Here is a 27,580-nt window from a genome sequence, read left to right as displayed (position 1 = left end):
AAAACTGTAACATGCAGGTCTGCATTGGCGGAGGAAATTCCTCCCTTGGAGGCCCCAATATCCTTTTCAAAAGTAGGAGAAAAAAGAGATGGCAAGAAGGAGTGAGCCTAACCCCAGATTACAATGCTTCCTAAAAATCTGGCCTGCATCTTCCCATGTATTTTTGTCCAGTGCCTGCAGTTGGTATTTCCTCTATCTTCTCTAAGAACCAGAAACACAGCATTTCTTTGTCACACTTTCACCAACAGCCAGTCTAAGAAGCCTGATAAGGTCTACTGGATGGTGTCTCTGGTTACCCACTTTCTTCCCAAGGCTATTCTGGTTCCACCTGGGATCAAATTGGGTTTGAGCCAACCTAGTTTTCCAGAGACAAGGAAGCTGTTTCTTTCAATATTGTTCCCAGTGGGGCTTCAGAGGATGTTGGGAGATAAGATCTTTATTCCTAAGTGGGATTCATGGCCTTCTGGGTTCTAGACAAATCCAAACCCCTCACCCCCTCAAATGGCCAAAATTCCTATATATGTGGCTTAGAAGTAATTTAGTTTCCCCAGTTTTCTTGAGACTAAGGGTGGTGCTAAAGCAAAGGGCCACCATCTGTAAGCATGAGGTAGTACTAGGAACTTAGGCTGGTGGTGATCTTAATCAGAAACTGAGCCAGCAGACCTATTGAGCATGCTCATGCCTTTGGCTTCTCCTTCCTTCATGGAGGAAGAGCTTCTCTAGGACCTCACTGCCCTTCAGGAACATGCCTTTCCCTTCCTGATCAACTTGCTCCCTTCTCATTTAAGCGTGACTTGCTTTTCAAAGTCCAGTGACAAATGGCCTCTGCTAGCCATAAGGAAAGTCAAAATACCCCTGCTTGTTCTCCGCATCCTGCCTGCTGTTATTACCAGCTTGTGATTTTTTTTTTCCCCCTCTGGAAGTATATGAAGTCCCAAATTCATTTCCAGCCTTTTAACAGTTAAATGATTGCTATCGGACTTTGCTCACCTATTTTCAACTAGCTTCCAAATCCTCAGGCTCAGACCTGACCAAACCACGTATTTCTTCTTTTTACAATAAGGCTTATTCTCTTCCCCTTTTTTGTAAAGATTAAACAAATTACATACACAACAATTTTATTGCATTTACTGATTAAGAAACAAAGTAAACATCTGGATCAAAGGTGTACAAATATGTGTTCTATCTATCTATATATATACACACACATACACACACTCTCTCATACACACACACACACACACATACACACACACATATTTTTCCTAGACAGAAGTAGGGAGGTTTAAAGTGAGTAAATGACCCACCATGCAATCAACCATCATAGGTAAGAAAAGGAGAGAGAGAAAAAAGGTCACAAGTTTGTTTTTCCATCTTGAACTGGATTATCTGAGCAGCGTCTTTCGGACTTGTATCTGCCCTAGTTCAGAAGTCCCAATAACTGCTCTTGACTTCCTCTCTATCTACTTCCTCTCCCTGCTTCCTGCTTGCTTCTCCCATCTTGCTTCTTTGACTCCTCCGTTTTCTCCTCATTAGCACTCCTCTGAGGTCAGAATGAGTGGCACTGAGTAATTTTCCCTCATATCAAGATCAAAGTCCCCTTATAGCTTAGAGAATGCTGATAAGGGGAGACCACCTGTCAGGAACCAGCCCCACCTGCCTCCCCTTGTTCTCTGTTCAAGTCTGTTGGGTGAGCTCCAAGAGGTACTTTACCCAACAATGGCAACTCCAAACAAGTCTTCTACGTGCTCATACCGGAACAGTCCAAACAAATGAAATGGCTTTGGCTTTCTGCAGTTACTGCCATGTTGATTGGCATTAAAATATAAATTCTGGTTTTAAGTTTTATCCTTTACCACTCTTAAGTGAGAAGAAAATACCTTTGAAGACCAAATATGTGTCTTTTCATGACTGAATGGAGATTGCTTCAAAAACTGGGAAGTTCAGTGTTACCTCTGTTTGCTCTAAAATTAAATCCTCATGACTCTCCTAATGAGTTTATCCAAGGTTGCAGGTGTGTTGGGCAGCTAGGTGGCACAGTGGATAGAGTGCTGGGCCTGGAGTCAGGAAGATCTGAGTTCAGATCTGGCCTCAGACACTTACTAGCTAGGTGACCCTGGGCAAGTCACTTAACTCTGTTTGCCTTAGTTTCTTCATCCGTAAAATGAGCTGAAAAAGGAAATGGCAAACCACTCCAGTATCTTTACCAAGAAAACCCTAAATGGGGTCACAAAGAGTCAGACGTGACTGAACAAGTACAACAACAACAGGTGTGTAAATCTTAATGAAACATTTGACGAAATCTCTCATGGTGTTGTGGAAAATATGTAGCAATGACAATCATATAACAGTATAGGTAGGTGGATTAGGAATTAGTGGACTGGCCAGACCTGTAGTAGTATTTAACAGTTTAGTGTCGCCAGAGAAGGAGGGCTCCAGTGGAATGAACCAGGAATGTGTGCTTGGCTTCATGCTGTTTAACCATGTCATAAGTGACTGGGATAAAGTAATAGATGGTACGTTTATCACATTTACAGATGACAGAAAGTTAGAAGAGATAGCTAACACCCTTTATTGCAGTCATAATTAAAAAAGAAGCTGACAGGCAAGAACATTGGGCAGATCTAACAAATCAGTCAATTAGTTAATTAAGCAAAATTTATTAAGTGCCTCCTATGTGCCAGGCACCATACTAGAAGCAGGGGGAGGGGATACAAGAATACAGCACAGGGTCAAGCCTAGATTGCTGGATCATTCCATTAGAGTTAGACTGTAGCTCAGGGGAGGAAGTAGATCTGTGAGCCATCTGAACAGAGGTGATCATTGAAATCATGGGAGAGCTTAATGGTATCACCAAAAAAGTGAGCATGGAGAGAGGACAAGGCCCAGAACAGAGCCTTAGTGTGTACCCCATTGTTAGGGAGATGGATGTAGGTGATGATACTGCCAAAGAGACTGAGAGGAGATCAGAGAAGTAGAAGGAGAACCAAGAAAGTGTCACATCGTGTGAGGACTGACTTTGATAGACTTAGCTCTTCTCAGCAATGCAAGGATCTAAGACAACTCCAAAAAACTCACAATGGAAAATGCTATCCACATCCAGAAAAAGAACCATGGAGTTGGAATGCAAATGGAAGCATACCATTTGCTCTCCTTTTCTTTTGTTGTTTTGTTTTGATTCTTCTTTCTCATGGTTCCTCCCATTGGTTCTAATTCTTTTACACATCATGACTAATGTGAAAATATGCTTAATATGAATGTATAAGTAGAGCCTATATCAGATTACAGCCTTCTTGGGGAGGGTGGAGGAGGGAGGAGAAGAAGGGGGAGAAAATTTAAAACTCAAAATCTTATGGAAGTGAATGTTGAAAACTGAAAAATAAATAAATCATTTTTTTTAATAAGTGTCACAAAAGCCCGGAGGCAAGAGAGTACATGGGAGGAGAGGGTGGTTAATAGGGTCAAATGCTGTAGAGAGAACCATGAAGACTGAGAAGAGACCATCAGATGTGGAAATTAAAGAGAGATCATTGGTAACCTTGGAGAAAGTAATTTCAGTGGAGTGGTAAGGTCAGAACCCTAGAATTACCAAATGTTTGAGGTAGAAGGTATCTTAGTGGACATTTTGTTCAGTTCTCTCATTTTACAGATGAGGAAACAGAAACTCAGAGAAATGAAGTGACCGTTGGAAGGTAACCCAGTTTATTAATGACAGAGCCTGGAATCAAACCTGCCATCAGGGCTATGACCTTCTTGCTGTGACCAAGCCTCTAGCCTCTGCTAGAGACTTACTCTGAAGGGTTAGAAATGCTTTTCTGAAGAGGGGTGGGGAGAGTACTAAGAGACTACTATTAGTGCAGGCAGGGTGATGTTTCCCATGGGCAAAAGGAGAAAAAAGGGCCTATCAGAAACCTTCCATTATCCCTTAAAGAATCATTGTATTATAATATGGCCATTTTCTAAACTGGTTCTAGTTCCAGATCTACATTGTATTACTTTGGTCTATAATGCGAAATATAAAACCTGAGCATTTAGTCTCTAATAGTTTTACTTTTCAGTGCATATTTGTATGTATGTATATATGTATATATATATACAGCTATCTATATATCTTTATGTATGTATATGTATATAAATATATACACACAACACAATATACATGTATATATATGTGTGTTTATATGTGTTTACATATATGCCTCTATACACAGACCCATATACACATTTGTATATGAGTTAGTATATGTGTGTTTATGCATATATGTGTTCATATATACATACACATGGGTATGCAAACACATGCATGAATATATATCTATATATCTCACTATTTTTATGATTTCATTGGGATAGGTTACTACCAGTAGGGCAACTCCCTTTACCAATGTAGGTCTGCTAGCCCCTGTTCCATATCTTCTCATCTTAGTGAGTTGCTGAGAGCATTGAGTGGTTAAGTGATTTCATCAGGTTCACACATCCAGTATGTGTTAGCTTAGATTTAGGGGGTACTTCTGTATTGGAGGGTAGCCTATATTTGGACCAAGACAATAAACAAACCATTCCATGTGATATTATCAACATAGAGAAATACATCATTTACTCCTCTTGGTATTATTTAAAATTCCAAAATATGATGTGGTTTTGGATTTTTTTTTTTTGAGATAAAAAATAATTGGATTTTGAAGTGAGGCATCTGGTGCTTCTATATAAGGAAGTGGAAAGCTTTTAGTATTCAGGTCTATACTTTGTTTCTGCCTCAGCAAGATGGGCTTTGAGAATAAAATGAAATATGTTCATTCATCTGAAAGATGTCATTTTCCATCTGATGTGCCTGAGCAAATTACATTCACTGGGCCATTAAACGTTACTGTGGAAACCTGCCAAGTCTTCATGCAAATTATCAGTTAATTTTGTTGTTAGTTATTTCAAGTGTTCTGCATTTGTGATTGTTGGTGTGGGAGAGGTAAGAGGAAAGCAAACCACCAAATAATATTTTGAAAAAAAATTTTTTTAAATGAATGAATATTTCTATTATTAAGTGCTTACCTACCTCTGCATGGACCACTATAATTAATGGTCTAGCTTAATTACAACCAAATTGACTCTTCTTCTTTATGACTTTAAATATTGCAAAGTCAATGAGACAAAGTAGAAAAAGCAATGAACCTGAAGTGAGTTGATGATTAGATTTAGATTTTGGCTGTACCATTAACTAGCAATATGAGTCAAGGCAAGTCACTTAATTCTGAGCCTCAGCTTTCTCATCAGTAAAATGGGGATTATAATATTTGATATGATATCACAGAATGTTTTAAGGAAGAAGCTTTATAAATCTTACAATGCTTTATATATAGTAATAGTGATAATAATTATTACATAAACCATCATTTGGAACAATGCTAATTTAAGTCCTCATCACCTTCCTCATTGGCCTCCTTGTCTCAGGTGTCTTCCCTTTTCAAACCACCATCCCCCATATGACTGTTTCTCCTAAAGAATAGGTCTGACCATGCCATTCCCCTGCTCAGAAATCTTCAGTGGCTCCCTATTGCCTCTAGAATAAAATACAAACTCCTCAACTTGATATTTCATGTCTTCTATAATCTGGTTCCATCGTAACTTTCCAGTCTTATTTTATTTTACTGTCCTTCATGTACCCATATAATTCATTCTAGCTGCATGGTATAGGGGCAGCCCTGTGTTGCATATTACTGGCAGAATGTGAATTTGCACTGGTGAAGAGAATGCTGACACAACCCTGCTTGACTACAGGTAAGGTAGAGCTGATGGGAAAGTTTTGGAGAGGAGAGATAGTTTTCATTTCATAATTCCAGACTTTCTTAGGGAGTGACTCCAAATCCATGGAGAGAGAGACAGACAGAGAGACAGACAGACGGAGATAGAGAAACTTGAGAAACTCCAGACATGTAGGGGTAGCTGGCTTTTTAATTTATCCCTGATTTCCAGTTTGCTTCCCCAGAGACTCTGAAAAATTTCCCCTTGGATGGGATCAAGGCTTCTTTCTTGGTTGAGCTGAGATCTCATCTCACTCTCATAAAGCTCATTCATTCTTGTGTATTTCCTGGCATAGCCTAATCTGTAGAACTCCTTCAGTTTTTGTTTGCTATCTGCTTGGATAAATGGATTTAATTGCTGTTCATTATTTGTGATGATCTTTTGTGTAATAACTAGCATTGGGTGAGAAGGAGTCAAGCCTGTGGGTGTTAAGTTTGGGTTACCCTTTCCCCTATAAGAAATAGCTACCAGGTAACCTAAAAATGTATTGTTTTGAACCTAATATTTAGGGAGACTAATAAAATTCTAGTCTCTAGCCCTCAAGGCAGGAACACAGTCCTCTTTGCAGAGAAGTGGGTAAGATTTCAGAGATATCTATCCATGCCTCCCATGAGCCATTTAGACAACCCATGTGAACATACATAACTGACACAGAAAGCACATACTTTACATGCCATTCCAACCAAACTGAACTGTTAACTGTTCCCTTAACTCAGAATCCATCTCCAGCATCTGCATATTCACACAAACCATCCTTCAGCCTGGCATGCACTCCCTCCATTTCCCCTGCCTTTTAGAATTGTTGCCTTCCATTAAAGCTCAGTTCAGGTGCTACCTCTTCCATGAAACGTTCTCTTGTGCCCTGGTTTTTATTCCCTGGTGTAGAGGTGACCCAGGAGATTCAAAGGCTGTGCCAGCCAACTTCAGCTGGTCCAGCAAGGTTGGAAAGCCTTGGAAAGCCTGCCAGTGGTTGGTATATTTTTTCAGATGACATCATAAGACTTAGATCCAGAGCTAGATGGATCCTCAAAGGAAATCTAGACCACATTCTCTGGTTTTTTTTTTTGACAGTTGAAGAAACTGAGGCCCAGGGAAGGAGATTAAATGATTTGTCCAAAGTTATATGGGTAGTATCTAAAGCAAGATTTGAACCTAGGTCCCCTGACTGTAAAGCCAGTATTTTATCTACTGGACAACACTGCTATCAGAGCTCCCTCCCCCACTTTTTTACCCAATCAATCCTGAGATTTAACTTAAGGAAGTCTCCAGAGGGAAAATCCCTCCCTTGATGCTAAGCTCTCTCCCTTGATGTGGATGGATAATTCCTCTGTAGCTTGGAGAGCACTGAGGGCCTTCGGCTTGCCAATGGACACACAATTGGTGTGTCAGAGGGAGGACTTGATCGCAGGTCTTCTTGTTTCTGACACTGGCTCCTGACATCTACTGTGCTATACTGCCTCTCCAAGGACTTAGGGACTCATAGAATTTAGAGCTGAAATTGAAACGGACCTTAGAGCTTTAATCCAACCTGCTCATTTTGCAGATAAGGAACCTGCGACCAAGAGAGGAAAAGTGATTTGTCCAAGATCACTCCACTAATAAGAGGCAGAGATGGGACGAGATCCCAGAACTTCTGACTCCTAGTATATTGCTCTTTGCACTTTACCCTGTTACCTAGTATGGAAAGAGTCATTGCCAGAGGGTCGGCCATTAGGTGATAGGGTGTATATGTGTGTGAACAGATAAACAAACGAATGAATATTGGTTATGGCAAGCCATTTGTTACTGAACTAGCAGAGTTAATCAGTAGGGATAGAGAAACTAGGCTATAATCTGAAGACCCATTGTGATCACAGTGGGAATACAGGAAGATCCTCAAATCTTTCTGACTTAAAAAAAACGCACCCCAATGAGATAGCAACAGTGCATTTAAGTACTGGCCAAGTTGTGAAAATTTTGCTTTAATACAAATGGAACATTGTCCCAATCACTCACACTGCAATTCCTTTATTACTGCTTCCCCTGTTAGCTGTTTTTTGAAATGCTTGTTCCAGTCTGAGACCAATGTAGAAGTAACCTCTCCCTACGATGTTTGTTTGTTTGTTTGTTTTTTTTAACAGAAAGATGTTTTGGGTCTTGATATGTCTCATCTTAATTTCTCTTTTTGTTTTTCAGAACAATTGCAGAAGGTGTTTGGCAAGAAAGTACTAGAATACACTTTGAATTTATGTCGTGGGCATTATGACTTTTTAGTTTGAATGCCTGACAATGTACTCATACACATCTTCTCTTTTTTGGATTTGGATGACATTGGACAGTTGTCAAAAACCTGCAAAAAATTCCAAAAGGTAACCTCTTGAAATATTTTGAAGCTAAAAAATAAAGTTCATTTGGGAAACATAAAGGAGCTCCATTCTAGGAGTACCCTAGAAAGTTGTACTAGAGTAGTAATTATACTACCTCTTTCTTTTGGCCTAGGCCTCCACTGGAGGAGTTGGTTTCCCTAGCTAAATAGTCTTCCATCTTGGAGTCACTCACTGCTTTGTATATATCTTGCATCTTATTAGGAGTTAAACAGCTTCCAAATTCCTCAGTTCTATACATACTCAGATATTTGCATGTATTTAACAATGCCAGAGACTTCAACAGTTTATATGCTTTATGTTTCTTCTTGAAGGCAGAAACTGGTTTCACCAGACCATTTTTCATTCCCCTCTCAGCTTTGCTTCTCACTCTCTGGACTTTGCCACTATGCCCCCATCTGGTCATCTTCTCTTCTCCCTCTACCTCCACCTTCAGCCCTCTTTTATGTCTTATCTTCACCTATTAGAATGTAAGTTCCTTGAGGGCAGAAACTTCTTTTTTTGTTTTTATTTGTATCTCCAGCATTTGTCACAGCACCTGGCACAGAAAGTACCTGATAAATGCTTATTACAAGCAAAGGGGAGCTCATTATTTTCTGAGGAAGCCTATTATACTTTTGGTCAGTTCAAAGGGTCAGCAAGTTTTTTCCTTACATGGAGCCTATCTATTTTTCTATAATTTCAACCTATTGTTCTTCTTATTATTATTTTTGTGCACTGGGGTCAAGCAGAGGAACTCTTATCATGACAGCCCTTTAAAGACTTGAGGACATCTCTCATTGCTTTCTCATGGCTTCTCTTCTCTAGGCTAAACATTCAAGTTTTTTTTTTCTTAAACTAATCCTTACATGGCATGTTCTTCAATTCCCTCACTATCCTAGTCATGTTGTTCTGTACCCATTCAATTTATGAATGCCCTTCCTAAACTATGGTGCCTAGAATTGGAAACCATATGCCAGATGTCAGTTGAATATAGAGTATGATGGAATTATCACCTACCTTATTATTCTAGATACTATTTCTCTCTCTCTCTTTCTCTCTCTCTCTCTTTTTTTTTTTTTTGACGAGGCAATCAGGGTTAAGTGACTTGCCCAGGGTCACACAGCTAATAAGTGTCAGGTGGCTGAGGTCGGATTTGAACTCAGGTCCTCTTGACTCCAGGGCTGGTTCTCTATTCACTTCGCCACCTAACTGCCTCTACTGTACTTTTCTTAATGGAAACTGAGTATACTCTTTTTTGTTGCTGTTATATCACACTATTGACCCATATTGAGCTCACAGTCCACCCAAATGGGCCACATCTTTTTTTATATGAACTATGTTCCAGTCCCACCTCTTCCATACTGAAGATATTACTGGTTTCTTTCAACGGCTTGTAATTATTATAAATATAATTGTGTCAAATATAAGCCACTATTTCAGTTAGAATCTTTACAGGGAAACAAGAAATAAATGTAGAAAACTACGGATGGGAGTTAAACAGCTTCCGGATTCCTCAGTTTCAGATTTACTCAGGCATTTGCATGTATTCAACAATGCTAGAAACTTCATCTAGTTATTTGACTCAACGTAAAAAAAAAAAAAGCAGAGGGGTGGGGAGGAGGGAAAGGACTGCTAAAGAATTCCACAAACATTTGAAATAGGTATCATAGATGGAAGAGGCATTATGACATGGCCTCAGAGCCAGGACAAACTGAAATTTGGGTTTAGTCTCTGCCATATACCAACTTTTGTAACCCTGGGTGAGTCTCTTAAATTTTCAGTGCCCTAGGCTAAGACCTGTACTGGTAGAGGCAGTTTTCTCACCTTGTAGGACTCTATACCAATGAAATCAAAGGCCCAGTTCTACTTACCACTCCCTTCAACCAAAAATGTTAATTACCACTGAAAGATGTCACTGAAGTTCTACCCCAGATGCTGGGTAGTTTGCTTGCTTTTAAATTAGGAAAAACTATCAGTTGGTTTAGTTTCCACCAGATTAGTGATAATGTGTTTCACTGAGTCATTCAATCAACATTTATAATTATGCTATGTTTGTAACCATTTATCTTTCAAGTGCTAACATTTTTCTTTTCAGATGTGTAACAGTGAAGAATTCTGGGAGAAGATTAGAACATTGCAAAACAAAAGTGCCTTTGACATAAAGAGAGTGGGGATAACGGTTTATAAGAAGCTGATAAATTTCCATCAAAAAACAGACCATCTGAGGCAGCCCATGTGGAGGAGACAAACTGCATTCTTCTAAACACTGAAATAGAAATTTTCATTCAGCAACCAGGATCACAATTGTATCATGTTTATGGGTGTAATAGATGTGGTGAATTTGAATAATGTAATTTACACACATACGTATGCGTGTGTGCACACACACAATCTATTGCATCTGAAATGTTTTCAAAATAAAATTAAACTTTTTCAGTGCTTAGCATGTAATAAGCACTTAATAAATGCCTTTTCCTTTATTTGATCACTTAAATTTGTGGGAAATAGCAATATCCACAGGTCATTATTTGACATTAACATGCCAAATATGGAAGTCGAATATTAAACATATTTGCTTAGGGTATAGCAGTGTATTTCCTTTAGATCAGTGGTCTCCAAGCTAGTCCCCTGGGGGTGGGTTATGAAATGACCCATTTCCCAAGGGGCAGTGGATGGGTAGTCAACCACTCAGACAATGGGAAGATGGATTGTATCCACTCCCATGTCCCCATAACCAATTGTGGGCAAGCACAACATACCCTTCAATATTCCCCCACTAGAGACCCCTTCAGAGCTTTCCTTCCTGAGTATCAGCCTTCTCAGGATGATACCTAAATCTAACCCAGGTACTTACAGCGACTGAGCAGGCAGGTTCTATCCTGCTTCCCTCTCTGCCTGCCCCACTTAACCCACCCCTTAGTCAACTACTCTGGTTCACCACAGCAGAGTTCTGAGTTCTGGGGTGGTGGCTGGAGAAAAAGCTCCACTTAACCCACTTTTCATTTTTCAATGGGGAAAGATGAGTGGGCATAGATGTTTTCTCCCCACCCCCCTACTGACTTTCCTGAAATTTTGTATTTCCATGGAAAATACCATTATCTTTCCAGTCTCTGGGGTCTCAATTCCACCCTTTACACTTGACTCCTCAGTTGAAACTTTTTTCTTCAAAATTACCAGCAATCTAATGGCCAAATCTGATGTCTTAAGTCTTCACACTTCCTTAATTCTGTAGCATTGGACCCTGTTGGACCCTCTTCCTGGATACCTACTTTCTTTTGAATAAGACTTTATACTACTCTGCTGATTCTCCATCTCTCACCATTCCTCATTCACTTTGTTGAATAATCATATCATGTCCTCTAATTATGGTGATGTACCCCATGACTCTGTCTCGGACTTTTTTTTCGCCTGTACACTCACTATATGACTTCATCATTTCCCACAGGTTTAATCAATGGGTCTATGCAGCTGACTTTCAGACTTATGTAACCAGTCCTAATATCTCTCTTGCTCCAGTTCCACATCACAAACTGCCCACTGGACTTTTTGAACTGGATGCTCTATAGACATCTCAAACTCAATATGTCCAAATTAGAATCCATTACTCCCCCCCGCCACAAATTCATCTTCTTTCCCATATCTATTTCTATTGAGTATAACATTTTTCTAGTCACTCAGGTTGACATTAGCCTTAATTTCTCAATCTGCCTCATTTTGTTACTGTTCAGTAGTAACTGACTCTTCAAGAGTCCATTTAAGGTTTTCTTTGCAAAGACACTGGGGTGGTTTCCCATTTCCTTCTGCAGTTCATTTTACAGACAAGGAAACCAGGGTTGAGTCACTTGCCCAGACTAACACAGTTAGGGTCCGAGGCCAGATTTGAACTCATATTGATGAATATTCCTTACTTCAGGCCCAGCACTCTATCCACTGTGTCACCTAGGTACCCCTTGTTACATGTTTCCAAATCAGGTACCAAAATATTGTTTCTATTTCCACATCTTTTAAAACTTTCCTTCTAATTACCTAGTTCAGGGCCCCATTACCTCTCACCTGGACTACTGCAGTAGCCTCTGACAAGGTATATAATTATTAAGTTTGGAGACCACTACTCTAGTGAAGGAAAATGTTATTTACATCTAGTAAATTAGACAGAACACCATAACAAATGTAAATACATGTAATAAGAACACTGAAGGACTATAGGGAACTGAAATCTTCTGTTCCCTGTGCTGCCCTTCTATGTAACATGGACAAATTATTTACCTTTCCAAATCCTTTCACAGGGCCAGTTTTTAATAAGCTCAGTGAGTGCACATACTTATGTTATGTATTCTGAGCTACTGAGGTGAAGAGTGGCCTGACTCAGTAACTTTTAATCCTACGACGTGGGTTTTATAGTTAGATCCAGATGTGATTTCCAAATTTTATAGGACATTGCCTTACCCTTTTTTTAATTACAAAGAAATTACCTCCCCCCCAACATTTCCTAAAACAAGCATAGCTAGTATTTTATTCAAATATAATTATTACGTTTTCTTGTAACAAGATGTGAGAATTGAACACAGTCGGCACTTTTTGATTGAACTCTATCAGTGTAAAATTCAGCACAATTTTCTACATTATATAATTTCCAGTAAGTATTCATTACTTGTATCAGAATTTTACCTTGATATGGAATTGCCATCAATAAGTCTGCACTGAGAAAAAAAAAAAACTTCTCTGGCATGTACTAGGTGCTTAATGTTTGTTAAATGATTGATTCCCTCATCAAATCAAACTACATCTATTATTTCAAACATTCACACAAGATAGGGCACTTTTGGTTTCTCAGTTACTTGGTTACGAAGGTCTTCAGATGTGGGCAAATCTCCTTTCCAATATGCTCTCCACAAAGAATCTAAAATTGCTTGTGACATCATTTGACAAGCATCATGTTCATCATATTAGCAGCTATAGGAAACACTAATGTTCTTTTATTGAATGAGATGTTTTACATTTAGTTATTTTACAAACAACTTCTTATGGCATAAGCAATCCTTTTGATTCCAAAGATAAAGTTTTGGAAATGTCTCTTTTTGGGCAGCTAGGGGGCACAGTGGATAGCGCTCTAACCCTGGAGTCAGGAGGACCCGAGTTCAAATGTGACCTCAGATACTTGATATTAACTGTGTAACCCTGGGCAAGTCACTTAACCCCATTGCCTAGTCCCCCCCCCAAATGTCTTGTTTTTGCTTATTAAAAGTATCTTTTCCCTCAAAAATTGCTCAATCCTATCAGTGTTCTGCATACAGCTTTCAAGATGCTATTCAGTTTATAATTTCATGCTCTTTCCAGGTCAAGCATTCATTCACACAAAACCAATCCAGGCCACTTTCCTCTCCATCACTAAAATACTTGAGAATCTCAAAGATCAATGTAGTTGAAAACTCTTTTTGGACCTTGGCCCTTTACTTTAGGTTTCTGTGGTTCTGCTACCTTAAACTGTCTCTGTCGTCTTAGACAGGTTTCAGCAGATCCAGTGGATTTTTTTTTTCCCAAACTGGTTATGTATTTAGCCATCACAAATGGGTATTTTTCACTTCTTAAGTTAGAAACAACAAAAATTTAAGAGATTTACATTTAAAAGTAATTGTTGACAATTTCAAATATTTGGGTTTTTGAGTTACTTCAATTAAAAAATTCAGCATGTTACACTGGACTCAAAACGAGTGCCACTGTGAATTCTAACAGGTATTTTTATTTCCATACTGACAGTTTAACTTTCAGTTTGCACACTTTTATGTTCCAATGGAGCTCAAGTGGTACAAAGATGATAGCAAATCAATATTGGACAAGTGTGGACTCAAATTTGACATCATGCATATCATTCAAATTCATCACTGCACTGCCTTCATCATTGAATTCACTTAGTCTCAAAACTGTTGACTTTGATTTGAACCTTGCTTTAACTCAAATAGGTAGGCATAGTTATGTGGGAGTTAAACTAAAAATATTTTCACTAAATTTGGACACTGCTTTGCATTATCCCCCCCTCCCCCAATTCATTTGGAAAATTCTGCTCTAGAGAACAATCACGGGCCCAGTTACAAAGGGTTCACAGTTTCATCGCAAGGACTCCTTAAGGAGGAGGTACGAAGGTGTTACTTGTGAGCTATTAGCAACTCAACTCCACCGGCTCCCTCCCCCCAATCTCATTCTACTTCTGGTTACATTTGTCATTTAAATCGTGGAGACAATGTCAACTTTAGGAAATTGGGAAACGGCATCTCCAAAAAACTGTCATTTCAAAACAAGGATTAAATAAATGAGGAACAAGGGAAACTATCAATCAGAAGCCTTGGGTTTGAATCCAAGCTCCAACACTGTGAACCGATTTCCTCAAGTGTGAAACAGAAGTAATACTACCTACCTCTTAGGTTTTGTTGAAGGGAAAGAATTCTGTTGACCTTAGAGTATCATATAAATGCTGGCTATTAACATAACTAGAAGCAAAGCTCAGAGCAGAGCTGAATAGTTGCTGTTCTATAAAGGGCCTACAGGCATTTCAAAGACTGAGCTGCCAACTCTCTCTTGCTCAGATGTTAACTACTTAATTCTCAGCTTTGCTCGGGCTTTTAGATTTTAACATCTGTGTTGAAAATATAGTTAAACTTGTTTTGTATAGTAATTTACTCCTCTGAATCTGTTTGCCCCTCCCTGCTTCTTGGGCAGAGGTGTACCCTCAAGGTCAGAAGGGACACCAGGACACAATAGCGGCAGGAGCAGGCTTCCTCTTGCTGGTCTACTGACCTTGTCATGTGATTATTCAGCTGCACCCCAGTGATGTTAGAGTCTGGGGGACTTTTGCGGTCACTGAAAATGATGGACTTGCAGTGCTAATTAGTGCAGTGCAGTGCAGTAGATGTTTCACACATTTACTACGCTTTATCCTTTGGTTATCATACACTGTTTATTTGCTTGATTCTGAATAAACATGATATTCAGTATCCAAGCAAGCTTCTGTAGAGAGCTAACATTACTATGCTAACATCACATGCCTGGCACTCCCTGAAATCTATCAAGTACCAGAAAGGAGGGGTTTTGCAAATGGGTGGAGACTCGGAGCTAAAATTCTTATTTGGTAGATTCACAAATTCACATGCCGAATGAAACTGCTCCATAGAAGCAGAGCTACAGGCCAGACAGATCAATGACTTTTAAAACCAAAGGGTGGTAGACTTAATTAGCACCTCAGCCCATGAGGGCATAAAGCAACCTGCTAGGGCCAGTGTGGAACTCTCCTGGTAGTTCCTTAGATGGTAAACATTTATAGTAACTAGCCACATAATAGTCTTTCTACAATAGCCCTTAGACCTAACAACAACCCGTTTGCTGTGCTTATGAGTTTTTCAGTTAGAAAACTCCTTCTGCCAACGGATATTAAAAAAAAAACCAACTATCTTCGACTTAGATAAATTCTAGTGACACAAAGGTTAAGTGTGACTTCTCTGGGACCACAAAACAGTTAAGTTTCTGATTAATTCCAAGCTCAGCATCTAAGTTCTATTCTTTCTATCTATGCTACCCTGCTTATAAAGCACTAAACACATATTATTTTGTATTATGGCTATGTGAGGCATATCACTCTATTAGCCTCTCTCCTGCATGAGGAAAGAGACTCAGACCTGGTATTATCTAAATTTTCTTTATCTCCCATCAAGGTACTTTGTAAACATCTGTTGAAACAAAATGCTATCACTGCTTCTGTGAGAAACACTTTGGTTGCTAAGAGACCAAAAAAAGAATAACTCAAGAACCACTTTTAAAGACTAAGGTAGTTCTGCTTAAAGTTACATAAAAAAACCTGAATTTACAGGAGAAACTAGGTAATTATTTATATATATGCACATGCAAATTTGCCAGAGGGATACATATGTATGTATATGGTCCTCTACAGGTGCCTTTAAAATTATCCAATTTATAAAATTTGACTTTAATTTTTCTTTGGAATAGGCTCACTAAATTTTTTGTTAAAATTGTAACTGTTTCTGATTGAATTTAATTTCAGAGTGTCCATTTGCTAATGTACATGTTAGAAATATTTTGCCAAGTTTTCTAAGTAGGAACATCATTTCACCATGGGACTAATTCAGGCATTTTTACAAGTAGTACTAACTATGCAAATTTATTGCCAGAGTAGTTTTATCAGAAGATTCTTTGCTTATCAAAAATTTTATTATCATTATCATGACTATCACTATCACTATTATTATTATTATTATTATTGGTACTAGGCCAAATTTGAGATTTACCAGCACAGAGACCTCCTGTTGTGGTAACTCTTTCCACCAGGGAAGATTAGTAATAGTCTATAACTTCTGATTTTAGAGTTGTCTGATATACTGAGAGGTAAATGCTTTGCACAGTCACACGGCCTGTGAATTGATCGGAGGCAGGACTTGAGCCCTCCTGCTTTTCAGGATTGTTCACTATGCACCAGGACATACAACCTCTTGGTTGTTATTGGATGGAGAGAAATGTATTACAGAAGAGAAGTAAGAGAAAGTCAAGGATTCTATGCATTTCAACTTATGCTTGAAGAATGACTCAAGTGTTTATTCATAATTTACTGGTAAGGTTCTGAGTTAATCAATATAACGATGATTTGAATTTTAAACAAGTTAAATTGCCAAGTAATTAAATGAAACTAAATGCTGGAATTCAAACTGAAAAAGAAAGTAAAACGTTAAGGAAAATTAAATGAAATGACCACAAAATCTACCATATCTGGTTCACTGACAAAACAGCCCTGGGGCCCCTTTGAGAATTTTGGTTATGACAAAATCTGATAAACTAGAATTCCCACAGACTCAGAATCTTTTCTTGGGCACTTTTACTGTGCGACACACAATATAAATAAAGATTATTTGACAAGTTTTATTTAACAATAAAGGCTTTAAAACTTAATTATACTGTCACCAATCATGTCCCTGAACAAGTCACTTAAAAGTCTTTTCTTCACCATCTATATGATTCTCACAAAAACCCTGTGGCAAATGTTAGCCCTATTTTCCAGACAACGTCTTTGAAAGTACATAAAGTAAAGGATGGTGCAAAAGGGAGGCACTAAAAAGAAAACTCTAAAAAATGGCTATTAATATTTGGCACGCTTCAGTGGGCACCTCTCATTTAAAAACAATTTTGGCAGGGGGCGCTCACACTTCCTCAAGAGGAGCCAAATCAAAATGAGCTATCTGATATGCCCTATCTGGGCATTTAGAGGTAAAGATGGAGATCAACAATCAAGGAATTTCTCTTAGTCGCCTATGTAGGAAAACTACAAACCTCATTTCTTGTCTGGAAGATCCGTAGGTGGCCCAATTAGGTGTTTGCTACTGGTTTTTTGCATATTCAAGAGAACACAGGATCACTGATTTAGAGCTGGAAGAAATCTTACAGGTCATCTGGTTCAATCACATTTTATAACTAAGAAAGTGAAGCCAGAGAAGTTAAGTGACTTGTCTGAGGTTACACAGCAAGTGACAGGGCCATAATTTGGAGCTAGGTCCTGACTCCAAATGCAACACCCTTTCCTGCATGCACAGACCTTCAGGACATATGTGAGTGTCTTAGAATCATGAAAGGCCCAAGAAAGATTTATCTGAGCATCCTCTAGTTTGCCAGGGTTAACCCTATGGTGGATCACTGGAACCTTTTTGCATCTAGAACCATGTATTATCCAGTATAACTCAAAAGTTCAGGAGTTGTATACAGGGAAAAGCTAAGGGAAATGACATCTCCTTGTGGCTTTTCTGATATATGCTGATTGCATATTTTGTAGGTCATCAATTTCTAAAATCTAACTCCCTATGGTACTTTGATTTTATAATAATTAATTCAAAAAAGTGGATTTAATCCACTAGTTAGTTGGATGAATTTAAACATAAGTAGGAGGAATCATAATTTCAATCTTGATATATTAAATGAATTGAAAAATACAATAATTGGACTTTCAAATCTATAACACTAAAATGTTATATTTAATAAAACATTCAATGCACAGTGCTAAAGGTAAACTAACATTTTTAGATTTAGCTAAAAGGACAAAATACTGTAGGTTCATAGTTTCAGACAATTGAAAAAGACAGTGCATTAAAAATGTCTAAAAACTGCAAAATGAATTAATATAGGAGTCATATCTAATTCCCACCCTTCCCTCCCCCCAAATTTTATTACTGTGGGTAAACCCTACAACTAAAGTGTACGTAAGACATGAACATATGTGTTCATAAGTTTCTATCAAATCATCTCTTTAAAAGTCAGTGCCTTAAACATAAAATCATTTAAATAAAATCAGGTATCATACTGTTGAAGTGCTGATATTTATGTTAGATTGATTTGTTTTAAAATGTAAATGTCAAAACTTAGGAAATATTTACAACACAAAAGGCAAAAGTGGCTGAATTACAAATTCCATAACAATATGAGAACTGAAAACTGTCACATTTACCCAACACTAGAGTTTTTAGAAAACTAACACAAACACAATGAGGTACTGGTATCAACATGTCATGTTGTCACAAATGTGCAAACAATGAAGTTTTTGTTATTCACAGAACAGATTTAAAGTGCGTCAGATTTCAAACTGATGCAACACTAATTTTCTTCATTTTTCTTAACATAATATTTTCTGAAGGAGATAATTTTCTCTCTTTTAGCTAAATAAATACTAGTTTACACTAGCAGAGTAAACTTAAGAAACCACCAGTCCAGAACTGGACAAAAAGTACATCTTTGTCATATAGGATGATTACTAGATGCCTTTTTTGTGGGTTTTGGCTTATTTCACTGGAATCACTTCTAGTGCCCTTTTCTAACTATGTAAGAATGACAAATCTGCCTTGCACGGTGTTTTACTCTGCCTCTTCACTCTTCTCAGAAGCAGCTCCTGCTGGATTCTCTGCCTCACTTTTTCTATCACAAGCCTCTTCAGAGGACTTTGCAGTGCAGTCAGGAGTTTTACTTGTAGAGCCCGTACGTGTTCGAATGCGAGCTCCTGGCTGGTATAACTGCATGGCTGGACGATCCTGCATTGAAAGAAGTGAATACAATGAATTTACATTAAAGAAATCATCACCTGAAATTAAGATTCAAAAATGATCAACTGGTAGGTTTGATATTACATTTTGCAGTTTTATGCATTGATAATAAAAAACAATCTTGCAGCCAAAAAAAAAAACAAAAAACAAAAAACAAAACCAAAAAACCCCACTTTTCTTAGAAGCCTTTAAAAAACTTTTCTTAGAAGCCAAGCATTTGAATCAATGAGCCCATGAATATATGGGTAGATATATTTAACTGATGCTAAACTGTTCTCTAGGAAAATGCTATTACTTAGATCAAAAATGATTTACGGAGAATATTAGCATTATCCTAAGAATTGTTTGTAATGGAATTTTCCCACCTACTTGGAGGATAAAAAACTCAACCATTTACCTTGGTATCAAACCTAACAATTCACCCCTCAAAATTATAAATATTTGTGAGCATGTGAGGCAAATCGTGTAACGGGACAAGGCGTACCTCAAATGTGCTTCTTTCAGGGCCACAATCCAACTCATGCTGACCAGTGAACCGAGAACCTTTATTAAACATGAATTGTCAAGAGTTTCAATATGGATTGCTCAGTTCTACTTGTCTGTACTGAGCACCTTCAATGCTTCCTTCTTACAAAAACACTAAGAACAGCTATTTTATTAAATAAATGAAAACAGAAGAAGGAAGCTGGTATATAAAGCACAGTATTATGAAAAGAATGTTTTAGGGCTTAGAGAATATAAAGGACAGACTGCTAAAAATTACACATGAGACCAATTCTTACCCCTTTGCACATGGAGAGATGGCTTATACAATTCCATCTGGGAATATGTACACCAAAAAAAAAGGGAAGAAGTGCTTTTCTATCCATGCATGAATAGAATGGTCTTGTGTTAGGGTACTCACAGCCCAAATAAAGTACAGGTAGCATGGTCTTTGCTCATGCACAGGTGGGAGAAATTACAAGGAGGATGACCTGGCTGCCATTTGCAGGTTGGCTATTACACATGTGTACATCCCTGGTTAGCAAAAGGTGCTCCTGAGATTGTACTAGCCTGGTGATCTCTGTACGCTTACCTTTCTGTTATGTACAGGGCTATCTATACACCTAAAGTGTTTGACTGGGGAGAATGTTCAACAGGTCATGGCACAGAGCCGGTGCAATATGCAAAGTGGCCAATTTATTCTCTCTTCTTTTGTAGTAATTCTGATCAAAAAGGAAAATGTGACAGAGAGTGGGTAAGAGGAAGTTCTAATCCCCTCTGTGCCCAAGGAATGTAAATTCCTCTATGTAAAGAGGCCATTCTAGCTATTTCACAAGCTATGGAAACTAGTTTCAATTTAAATATAATTGTAAATAGGTCAAATTTGCCTGGATAAATAAGAACTGTTGGTAGTTCTTGCTTATTTCTTTTAGTATTTTTATATATGGATCTGAATGCAAAATCAGATCCAAAAAATATACTATGATTGGTCTTGTACTTACCATTTGTAAAATGATTTCAGATCCGCATTAGAAAGGGGCTATTAAATACAAAGTACTATTATTACTATCACATTATCATTAGATTTAATCCATAGAAGTATTTATGTGGTCCTCTAACAAAAGTTGTGTAAATACCTTACTATTATACTATTGCTAAAAATAATTGCTTATACCAACAGTGTAAAAGAAAAATGGTATTCATATCAATTGTACAAAGAGCACACTTGTTTTCTCAATCAAGCCAATACAAGAACTTTACTTGAGGTTGCATTATATTCATTTTATAATACCAAGAAACCAACAAGACCTTTAGATTCATTGTGGGCACTAATGAGGCAAGTTCTGAAATTTGAATCTGGGGTCTGTTCTTTTTTAACAGATAAAATTCAAAGACAATATAAGCACTATTTGGGACTTTGCTCAACAGGTTAACCCATTGTAAAAATCATAGTCTAGGTCTAGCTTTACTAAGCTTGGCATACGCTAAAGAAAAAGAAAGGTACGATGAAGTGAGACACTTTTATATTTAGGCTGATGGCTTTCAGACCTCAAAGGAAAATTAAGATGTCTCAAGTATTCTCTATCAAATAATTTTTCTTTTTAGAAAACATACCCCCTTCCCCCTTCCAAACTGTAATTTCTTCCTGAAATTGGTATACTAGCCATAGGACAAAACTTTAAACTTCTTCCTTTGACTTTCTATGCTTGTTAACCTCCACCTCCTATTTTTCACATGTTTCATATCAAAAAAACCCTCTTTAGCAATTTTCTCCCCTGACACACACTAAGTAAAACCCCATTATTCCTGTGCTTTAAACAGGACCCTCAACTTTTACTCTCCCTTGCTTTTGTTTTCTTTCCGAGTCACCCGTCCATCTTCAGTTCAAACTAACTTTCCTCTTCAACTCTACTACTGGTCACAGCAATGGATTTTCGAAAAGAACACAGCACAGTCACTGTGTGGTTCTATAATCCAGAGCCTGACACATACAGAGAACACAAATATTTTTTGGAGGGGAGAAGGGGGAAGGTGCTTGACTGAGAGGATGAATCCAGTGTTCTCCCTTTTGTGGTATGGCAGGCAAAGATGTTTGATTCTATTTCACAAGGTTGGTTGAGAAAACAATGTACACCAACTAAAATATATGTACCAAATATTTGACTAGAAAACAACAGTTTCTACATGAACAATCTAATTCTCTGAGAAATTCCAACAGGAAATGTAAGGGAAGGTACTATCATAATAAGAACTTGATAATCTTACTGACATGAAATATTTTTGGCCTTATTACTATATACTCTTCAAGGCCAGTCAGTGAACATTATAGAAATTCAGGTTGTAAACCAGAAATACTTTCTAATTTTGAGGGTTTTTTGGTTTAATAGAATTACATACATGTTCTCTTACAGGCAACTCAATTCTTTTGGGTCTGATAATTTGATCTAATTTGATCCTGATTACTTGATGAGCTATGCCCTTGGACATGTTTTATTTTTTCCTCGGCTTCCACTAGCAGAAGAAAATAAGAGGAATTAAACATCATCTAATTAATTTTGCAAGTTCAGTAAAAAATATTTGTGGGGGAGAAGAGGAAGACTAAATTAACTAGCAAGCTAAAATTAACAATTACTATTAGAAGTAGACTTCTTTTAATTATCTCTCAAACTTCTATTCCATGGATAATTTAGTAATATATCCAAATATTTTGGACATTCATAATTTCAGAAAATGATTTTATAAACTTATGGATCTCGAGGCCCTACTTTTTAAATATAATTTGTACAGACCCTAACATTAGATGTCCATACCCAATGTGAATCATAGAATGAAGCTAATTATTTGGAATAAGGAGTAATAGTTTAATCCTACGCTTTACATTGGCTATGCAGACCTTGCTCTTGGATTCTTAGTTCAATTATTCCTTAATGATCTTAATAGTAGTAATAATATATAAAAACAGTTAATGAAATGCCAATTACGCTCTCCTTATTATACTAGAGGATAATATTCTCATTGACTATGGTTCACTGAACTCTTTAACTGTATTGGCTCCATGCCGAATGAAACCTTTTATTAATGAATAATTAGGACTTTGTTAGAACAGATTTTGGTTGGCTTAGTTTATACTTCGACATTTACAGTCTTTTAGTGAATAATGTTAACTGCTCTAGTGACCACAACTACTGAAATATTCTAAACACTTGGTTCTCCAGGATAATGTTCTAAGCTCTAGATCTAAGTTCTAAGCTAGATCTGGAGTGCAGTGAAGCCCCCCCACCCCCAACAAAACAAAACAAAAAAAAGAGCAGAGAGAATCAAAATCAAAGCTAGTTTTTTTCTTTTAAAAGAAAGTAAACCTGTTTTTTTTTAAAACATCATTCAAACAAAGAACAATTGCTGGAAAAGATTGTTTTAGATTGCAAAGTAAAAACCATTGACCTTGAAGTATAGTTTTAGAAATGAAAGATTATCCTAAATGAATAAAAGAACCTTATTTCTTATGCGCTCCTTTTTGGATGCCATGTCATCACACTTGTCCTCTTTACCCAGTTTGTCTACTGCCTCCACAGTGAAGCTGTAGTTGTGGTTCCCTTTCTTCCCTCTGTCTTGGCTGTATCCTTTCCCCCATTTCAGCTCGTCTTCGTTCCTTCTCAAAAACTTGTCAAACTCATAATGAGTTCTATGTTTTCTGCCATCGTCCAAGCGATACCTTTGTCTTTCAGGTTCTTTTTCTCGAAATCTTCTATCCATATCTCTTTGCTCTTTATCACTGTCATTTTGTGACCTGAGGTTTAATAACAAATTAGCAGAAGTTTAGTTTCTGTTCAGTTTGGCCAAAGGCAACTGAATTTTTCACGAAACTGAAGTAAGTGCAATTTTATCAAATGTATGTATAAAAATCATAACCTATAAGGCTGCTCCTTAAATCATTTCATTCCATGGACTATTTTATTCCATAAGCCATAAGGCTGCTCCTTAAATCATTTCATTCCACGGACTATTTTATTCCAGGCAAAAGACATTGGATATTTATTCCACATATTCCTACTTGCCTCTACAAATAATCTCACAATGAGAACACTTGCATGATTTTGATTAGGCACCGATAAAGGATATTATAACTAAACTGTCAATTCGAACAGACACAAGGCAACATGTTGTCAGAGGGCCTGGGTTCCTTACCCTTTCTGGGCCTCAGTTTCTTCATCTGTAAAGTGAAGAGCTTGGCTAAATAATCTCTGAGGTCTCTTTCCATGTTAAATCAATGATCAATCTGTTGCTGGAGAATAATGCTACGAGAGGCCCCTCATCTTCAGCAAGTGTGGGACAGGTGCCTGTGGGAGTGGTCATATACAGACACCAGGAGGCGATGGGGAAAAGGCATAGCCTTCTCCCCGCCCCTCCCCATTCCTACACTCCCTGGTTCTTTGAAGCTGGCCATCCCACCATGCTCCAAAATACCATGGTCCTGCCTGTCCTGATACAATGTGGGGCCAATGCCAGAGAGGCACACGGTAGGTTCTTGTTTCCTGTTTCCCTCTGGCAAAGCTCTGAACAGAAACTGTCACAGGGATGGGAGAGAAGGGCAGTGTCTAGGTGTGTGGCTGCCTGGGATGAGAGGAAATATGCTAAGCTCTGTCATTGTGTCCAACTCACTCTAACTTCAGTGTCCTGTGACATAGCCCCAGTGGCCCCACCCTTGTTATGGTTTTGCTTTTAGAAAAACAACTCTTTATAAGATTAAAGTGGCAATGCTTACTGCAGTATGGATTTGCAGGTGTCTCATAATATTTGACCTCCCCAGGGCTCCAGAGGCTAGGGTTTGGCAACCACTATTCTATGACACAGTACTCTTATTATTTGGGGGCACATTACAGTTGAGGAATTAAACAGACCACTACTCCATCAGGATTATTGTTCCCAAGGGATTTAGATGGCAAATAATAAAAAAAAATATATTTTGAAGGCACAAGTACACATATTAGAACTTCTCATTTTTTTGTGACTGACATAATTTGGTAAAAGACAAATGCATATTCATTAAATAACTATAGTCTTAGATTTATTGTGACTGTGAGCATGACTCACTTTTCCTTGACTTCCTTCAGTGAACTCTCCAGAGGTTTGGATTTCATGCTTCCAGAGCTGGAGGATTTTTCCCATTTTCCTTCTTCAATATCAGCTTCTTCTCCTTTTTCTTTTTGCTTCTCTGCTGCTGGTTCCTCTCCCTTTTCAGGTTTTTTAAGAAGCTGAAAAATTATAAAGATATTTAAACATCAACAAACAGCAAACTACAAAAAAGCTACTTAGCTCACAAGACTTTAGATGTCAGAGAATCATTTTAACGGGGGTTTTTAACTTGGGAACTACAAACTTTTTTCATTTGATAACTATTTCAATTATCAGTGGTTTCCTTTGTAACCCTATGTATTGTATTTTCTACATTTAGAAACATGGTTCTGAGAAGGGGTCATAGGCTTCACCAGTCTATCAAGGGGGTCCGCGACACAAAAAATGTTAAGAATCCCTGGTCTAAAAAGACTCACTAAAATATAATATTCTTTTTCTTGGTCTATAGACACAGAAATAGAATTAGTTGGATAGTAACTTGAGAAACATTTCACTTGACTTTTAGTTCTACTAGACTATTTTCCTTAACATTCCCCTTGCTCTTTATTATACAGTCTTAGAAACTTTAGTATCATGAGTAAATTCAGATTTTTAAAAAATTTTTGCGGGGAGAGATCTGTGTAGGTTTAAAAATCCCTCAGGTCTATTACACTTTGAGTTGCAATCCAGCAAAGTGATACAAAGATTAATTTTTACTGAATGAGTTAGGCAATATTTATTTCAGGCATGTATGCACAATATTAACACATAGAATGATCCAATCTCCTGACTCTGAGGAATGATTCCTTCAAAAGATCACCAAATTTCCAGAGATAAATGCCCAGACTATCATTAAAAATCAACAGGGAATAAGTAGCCCAACGTTTTAAAACTAATATAATCTATAACCTACAAACTTTAGTCAGGAATTTGCTCGGTAAGGTTAATCTAACCTCCTGACGCAATTTATACTTACTACTTTTTTTAAGTCCTCAGAGGAAATGAAAAATGGATGCTTGTTATCCTCTATCATAGTCCTTTGTTCAGGAAAGGAATTCTCTTCGTCAATTCTCTGCTTCTTCTCCAATTCCTTAATCTTTTCCTAACAGAGGTTATTATCAAATCTGTTGCCCTTCTCTGTAAATTTTCTGAATTACTCTTAGGTTAGGTTCCCATATAGACCAAAGAATTCTCATAATGAACTAATAAAAGATGACTACTGGTTAAGATTAGCTTTAATTTCCTATGTGCTCTTATAAATCTACTTATAAAAACCAACTCTGGATTTACTTAGTGACAAAAGCAAATTATGGCTCACTTCAGCTTGTGGTGCACTAAGCCTCTAAAGTTCTGTTTCTACCATATTTGCACAAAACAATACTTTTTCCAATAGTGATTCTGTATATTTTGTCTTCTACCTACCCTTCGATGAAGTATCCTGAGAGGAAGGAACACTAATGAGTTTTATACCATTTATTTCTTCAGCTTGCAATGCCATTCTGGATTCTAATCTTATTCTCCAAGATGATACCACCTCACTTGGTTTGCTGTTATCTACAAACTGCTATCTATCATTCAAGACAATGGTGAAGTAATATGTAAATCACACTCAGGTGTTAGTAAGATTGAAATTAAGGTAGCAGGTTTCCCTACAAGAAGCTGACACTTTCATCAAAAAATAGGATCTCAGTATTATCATGTGAAATTAGTTTATATAGTAAATTAAAAAGATGTCCTTTTTGAATTATATTTATACTTAAATTTTTAAGGAAAGAAACTACTGTGGCTGGACTGTTGCCTTTTGACTAGTCTCCCAGCCTCAAGTTTGTGGATTTCAATCCACTTTCCACATAGCTAACAAAGTGATTCCCCTCTCCCCAAAAAAAGATCTAACCATGTTACTTTGCTACTCAAATGAACTCCAGTGCACCCCAATGACCTTTGGGATTGAATAAAAACTCCTTTATTTAGCATTTCAAGTTCTTTACAAGCTGGCCCCATCCTACCTTTTACCTTTCCAGCCACATCACATATTACTTCTCTCTCATGTACTCTACAGTCCAGCCAAATTGGCCAACCTGAAGGTCTTCACACAAGACAAGCCATTTCCTGCCTCTGTGCCTTTCAAGCTTTCACTCTCTCTTCATCCATTCTTCTAGGAAACCTTGCTCTTTTTAAAAAAGACTCGGATCAAGTGCCATTTTCCACACAAGCCCCTTCCTGGTCCCTCCAGCTAAGAATGCCTTCTACCCAGCCCACCAATATCACCTTGTATTTATTTGTATGTGTTCTGTACATATAGTTTATGCTATTTTTCCCATTAGCATGTAGCCTTTGAGGATAGAAGCTGTTGCTACATCATTTTTGTACCTTTAATACTTAGCACAGGGCCAGGTACATAAAAGATGCTTAATAAATGTTTGTTGATTGATTGGGGAATATCTCAGTGTGAGACTGACTTAGGTGAGGAGGAGATTAATTTTAAATCTAGGAGAAGAGGAAAAGTATGTGAGCACACTGATGAGTAATAACAAGCTTTAAAAAGGCTACCAGTGTCCTATAATTCAATGATCTTCACCTAACTGACATATATTTCCTCAAGCTAAAGTTTAAGTTGGTTAGCTCAGTTGGTTAAAACAGAGTACTAATGAGGTCAAGATTGGAAAGTCTGATTTTTGTGCGAGCCAGTTCGTTTTGCAACAAGAAAAACTGTTATACACACACACACACACACACACACACACACACACACACACACACACA

At 37.7% G+C, this 27,580-nt stretch overlaps 1 protein-coding gene across 1 annotated transcript in view; it reads right to left on the bottom strand.

Moving 5' to 3' along the window:
- Window positions 1-18,676: 18,676 nt before the first annotated feature.
- Window positions 18,677-27,580, bottom strand: part of LOC114046279 (regulator of nonsense transcripts 3A-like) — a 20,978-nt gene continuing 12,074 nt past the window's right edge. Inside the window, exons 8-10 of the mRNA XM_027866570.1 lie at window positions 24,797-24,957; window positions 23,198-23,492; window positions 18,677-19,210 (exon numbers count right to left, since the gene is read on the bottom strand). Coding sequence (XP_027722371.1) covers window positions 19,037-19,210; window positions 23,198-23,492; window positions 24,797-24,957 — 630 coding nt within the window. The 3' untranslated portion in view covers window positions 18,677-19,036. The remainder of the gene's footprint in view (window positions 19,211-23,197; window positions 23,493-24,796; window positions 24,958-27,580) is intronic.

The sequence above is a fragment of the Vombatus ursinus genome, unplaced genomic scaffold, assembly GCF_900497805.2.
Source record: "Vombatus ursinus unplaced genomic scaffold, bare-nosed wombat genome assembly UNPS02014781.1, whole genome shotgun sequence".
NCBI classification, from domain to species: domain Eukaryota; kingdom Metazoa; phylum Chordata; class Mammalia; order Diprotodontia; family Vombatidae; genus Vombatus; species Vombatus ursinus.
Note: the sequence above shows the minus strand (reverse complement) of the source record. Positions and strands in the feature narration are given on the sequence as shown.